The sequence below is a fragment of the Ciona intestinalis genome, unplaced genomic scaffold (assembly GCF_000224145.3).
Source record: "Ciona intestinalis unplaced genomic scaffold, KH HT000185.1, whole genome shotgun sequence".
Classification (NCBI taxonomy): Eukaryota; Metazoa; Chordata; class Ascidiacea; order Phlebobranchia; family Cionidae; genus Ciona; species Ciona intestinalis.
The window spans coordinates 43,571-48,098 of NW_004190507.1; the positions used below are offsets into that span (position 1 = coordinate 43,571).

At 36.2% G+C, this 4,528-nt stretch overlaps 1 protein-coding gene across 5 annotated transcripts in view; it reads left to right on the top strand.

The window, feature by feature from the left end:
• The window catches only part of LOC100184330 (cyclin-dependent kinase 11B), a 13,950-nt gene that overhangs the window by 958 nt on the left and 8,464 nt on the right, over positions 1 to 4,528 (top strand). The window contains exons 3-11 of one of the 5 annotated variants that reach the window (XM_004227312.4): positions 157 to 265; positions 559 to 627; positions 1,090 to 1,253; positions 1,405 to 1,482; positions 1,964 to 2,050; positions 2,389 to 2,511; positions 2,932 to 3,017; positions 3,533 to 3,689; positions 3,997 to 4,116. In XM_004227312.4, the coding sequence (XP_004227360.1) occupies positions 157 to 265; positions 559 to 627; positions 1,090 to 1,253; positions 1,405 to 1,482; positions 1,964 to 2,050; positions 2,389 to 2,511; positions 2,932 to 3,017; positions 3,533 to 3,689; positions 3,997 to 4,116 (993 nt within the window). The remainder of the gene's footprint in view (positions 1 to 156; positions 266 to 558; positions 628 to 1,089; positions 1,254 to 1,404; positions 1,483 to 1,963; positions 2,051 to 2,388; positions 2,512 to 2,931; positions 3,018 to 3,532; positions 3,690 to 3,996; positions 4,117 to 4,528) is intronic. The other 4 variants (XM_018816442.2, XM_018816443.2, XM_026839340.1 and 1 more) reach the window with 4 other exon arrangements.

Here is a 4,528-nt window from a genome sequence, read left to right on the forward strand (position 1 = left end):
TACGCATTTCGCAACACTTCATCTTGTCATATTAAAACTACTAATAAGACACCGCTTACAAGTAGCATCATAAATCTTCTATTTAATAGGAACACTAAATTTTGATTGTTATTTTATTACGAGAATCATCCAGGTTTTTATGTGAATATTATTCAGATCTAACCTCAAACACAAAAGATATTGAATCAAAACACCGCGGTAACGATTATTCTGATTCGTTAATACGTCGTTCTCCTGACCAATCAGATTCATGGAAACGAGACAGGTAAGTTAGTTTCATTTTTATTTTATTTGTTAGTATTCATTTAAACAGAAAAATTAAGCGAAAGTTTCATATATTTTGCATAGTCTATGATTATACATTTATTTATTATTTAAGATAGTTGACTCAAAATCTTTTCCTAAATTCACAGATCTTTTTTTCTTAGATTTACTTTTGATAAAACGATTTTAAGGCTGTAGCACACGTAGACACTTTTTTAGTCTATTTTATTGAATTTGCATTTGGTTTATGTTAAGCTAAAAATATATTAATAATGTTTCTTGAAATTATTTCAGGAGCCACAGGCAATCAGATACACGTGCGCACGATCGATCGAAATCGCATGAATATAAATCAAGGGAAGGGTAAGAAACTATTCGTTCTTGTGTGTAGGTATGTAAGGTACCTACTTATACATTTTCATAAGGTTACATGTTTCATGTATCCTCATGGTAAGAAACATGTATATTACACCCATATATGTTTAGATTTCGAATTTGGGCACTTCTTTCCAAGGTAAAAGCTAGTTTGGGTGTAAAGCTGGGGTTATGAAACCTATGATGTCACCCCAGGAACCATTAACAGTGCTTTCATCTCTCATGACACGTCCCTAGTTATGCTATTGTGGTGGCCCGTCGTGTGTGTGTGCGCCGCAGCGTACACGAGTGCCTTTTTTCTACAGTTATCTGCTGTATAAATATTAAATATCCCCTCCTGTGTTGATTCGCAATAAAACATAATGCAACCGCTACGCTATAATACATTACAATAACCTGATGATACCAAATTTACCTCCAAGTCCATTAAACCCATATCTCCTCCATCAGAGATCGTCCAAGGTCCGGTGGGTACCCAAGCCGTGGTTACCGAGCCGACCACGACCGTCCCCGTGACGACCGCTTCCCTCGCCCCAGAGATGACAGGGGAATCCCCTCCCGACCCCGACCGGGTGAAGACGCAAGGTCGAGAATTAATTCAAGACGAGAACTCGGTGCGTTCGTTTATTTTTGATCTAAATGTTGTTTCTATTCTATGCAGATTATAATATGCTTGCATAAACTGACAAATGGCTACCTTAGAGGGAGTATGAGAGAAGTTTAATAATTTATGGAAAGATTTTATAATATTTGATTCCATTATAGCAAAACACAAAGCTCCGTTAATTGTTCGACAATATGATGACGCGAACAAGCAAAGAAAAGATAAAGTTGATGAAAAAAGTAAGTCCTTGTTTTGTTGGGCGGAACATTTATTGGCGGATAATGGAACAAATTTGTCCTAGGTCCTAGGTCCTCAAGGACCTCACCCATATAACAGGGTACTATAGAATTTTCCTATTTAACATAGAAATCATCATTTTGTTTAATCAAGATAAAGAAAAACAGGTTTTATATTCAGCGTTGTTACGGTTGTTGGTGTATGTTTCTCAGGGCAAGACACTTGGCCCCATTGGTCACTAATAGGTTGTTAGTCATACAGAAAAACGATCACTCTCACCCATATGTGGGAACTTGTAAGGGGGCACGAGGTGTATGAAACAGAACTACCGTGTTATAACGACTGTTGTTGCCCCAACATTGTGGATAAATAAGTTACATGCGTGGTAACTCGTAAGCGGGATAAGGTGTATGAAACAACACTTGTTTTATTCCAAAGAGGTTCCACCATGTTTGATATAAACAAACATCCAACCTCCCACAGACAAACACGAACGTTCGATTTCATCTTCAGTCGTCGTCACAGGGAACAGGAAGCTTGAAGCTGGGGAAGAAAAAAGGAACAGTTTAGGTTTGTAGTAGTTGTTGAACACGGGTTTCTAACTTTAAACCAGCAGTTCCCAGCCTATAGTAAGCGGTTTCAAGCCTATAGTACCAGTTGTCTTACATTAAGATCTTCCAGGTGGTACGCGAGCGACTGTTTAGGTTTAATAAATAAACAGATTAACAGGAATAAAATATCTTGGCTGTGTGATTAGGTTACTTAAGTATAACAGTTTTCATCATGCTTAAATCTAACTTTTCCATAAGGGGCCTCCAGCCCTCCACCCATGTAGTAGTTATACAGTTTGTATGCTTAGAAGTTATTACCCCACCATTGAAACATTAACTACATGTTACTAATCACAGATGAAACAAAACTGAAACAACAACGAAGGGAAATCAGGATCTCACCCCAAGGTAAGAAGTTGGAAATATTGAAGAAGAACAAAGATATTGTGGAAGAAATTGTCAGCAGTGAAAATTCATCAGGTAAATCAGTTTCCTCTGGTTTAGTAGTTTGTATACCATGTCTAGTTTGTGTTAGTTGCACGGTAGGAGTGGTTTCTGTTGGTCCAAGCAACTTACAAGTTTGGTAATATTTGTGGATGGCATCATATGTTTTATGTCTCCGGTTTTATGCCATAAAATGTATTTTTCTTTTGGTAAAGGGCTATACAAAACAGCCCCGAAGTAAGCAGTAAACACACATTAATTAATATTTAATACAATCCAACTTACTCAGCAATGTGATCCCAGATTTTAGTAAAATTAAATCAAAACATTGGATGATTTATCACTAAAAGTTTACCAAACGCCGCTATATTTGTTTTTATATAGCTTTTATCAAGCATATATATAGTGGTGGTTATTTGCATAGATATAAATGCTTAATGATGATAATTGTCACAGACTCCTCAGCATCCAGCGATAGTGAAAGCGAGAATGATAAACCTGAAGTTGAAGAGCAAGATGAAGAAGAAGAGACAAATATCCAGGTGAATAATGAAGGCAGTGGTTTCCGACCGATTTTATCTTTTTAGTCGATATTTCATTTTATATCCACTCTATAAATTTAGTTTTCTGAAAACTCATTTTCGTTATTGCTTCTATTTAAGTCTTTAAGTAAGAGAAACCAAACTTTCATTAATAATTAGCTCTGCAGCTTCTTCTAATATAAAAACGCCAAATTCCCGCTTTAAAAAACTCCCTCTTTTCCAGAACTCACTAAGCAAAGGTAAGGTTGTGGTTGTGGCGTTGGGGCATGGGAACCAGTAAACGAATAGTAACATTTGTGGTATAACGATGCAGAAACATCGGTGCCCATATTATTAAACTGCAAGAGGATCTCTGTTATCCACAATATTATTTTGTTTATATGTCTGTTTTCATTTTTTTGCTATTTTATGGTTTGTTTTTACCCATTTTTATCATATGCGTTCCTTCGTTTATAATTCACCTTTTCAAATTTTTAATTTCTGTTTCGAATACATTTGTTATTTTTATGTTTTAGGATGAATCTGCAACTCAGAGTGACGAAGACACTGCCGCGTCATCGTCAAATTCATCGTCGGCTGAAGAAGTGGGCGAGTCAGCAAATTCTGAAGATGATGAGTCAGCATCCGAGGAATCAGGAGATGAGTCGGCAGAAATGAGCGCAGAGGATGAAGGTTTAGAATCGTCTGTGGAGAGTTTAAATAAAACAATGATTTAAAAAAAAACTTTTAAAAAGTTTTAATAATTCTTAAAAATGGTTTAGAATGCCCTTGAAGTTTTTTTTAAGTTTATTAATTCTTATGCCTAGATAAACATGCTTGAAAACCGTTTATATATTTTTGCTCTAACTGGGTTATAACATCCTGGGTGTCAGGTTAATGGGCCAAATTTTGTCTAAATCACAGGTGCCCAACAAGGACCTCATCCATATAGAATCAAATTATTTCTTGATCGTCACATTTTTAACCCTTTGTTTCAAAGATCCGTCATCAAGATTTGATTCCCCGGGCAAGGATGATCATCTTGATGAGGATGAGGAGCATAATGATGAGGATGCGAACACACCGGAGCACGAGGTGGATGTGCATGAGGAGATACAAGGTACGTACACCGCAGTACAGTATATGATGCTGAGGCGAAGATTAATCATTGAAATAATAAAACCTGGGAGATTTTAAACCTCATTAACCTTTAAGACTTTAAATTCCTTTTATGAAACTACTCTTTTGGCAAAAATAAACCTAAAGTTTGTTTTGACACGATTTTTCATCTGTTGTACAATGACACTTTGTCAACGTGTAACCTTGTAGTATACGTTGTTGCTGCCGGGTGTATTATAAGTGAAAAAGATCTTCTGGCAATTGTTTATGTTGTTATAAAAAAGCAGGCGGAACGTCGGTCCTTTTAAGATTACAAAACAAACAATTACCACAAAATCCTTTCACAATTATAATAATCTTGCTATAAAACGAAGAAACAATGGTGAGAACAACTTTATATCCATTTTGCCAGA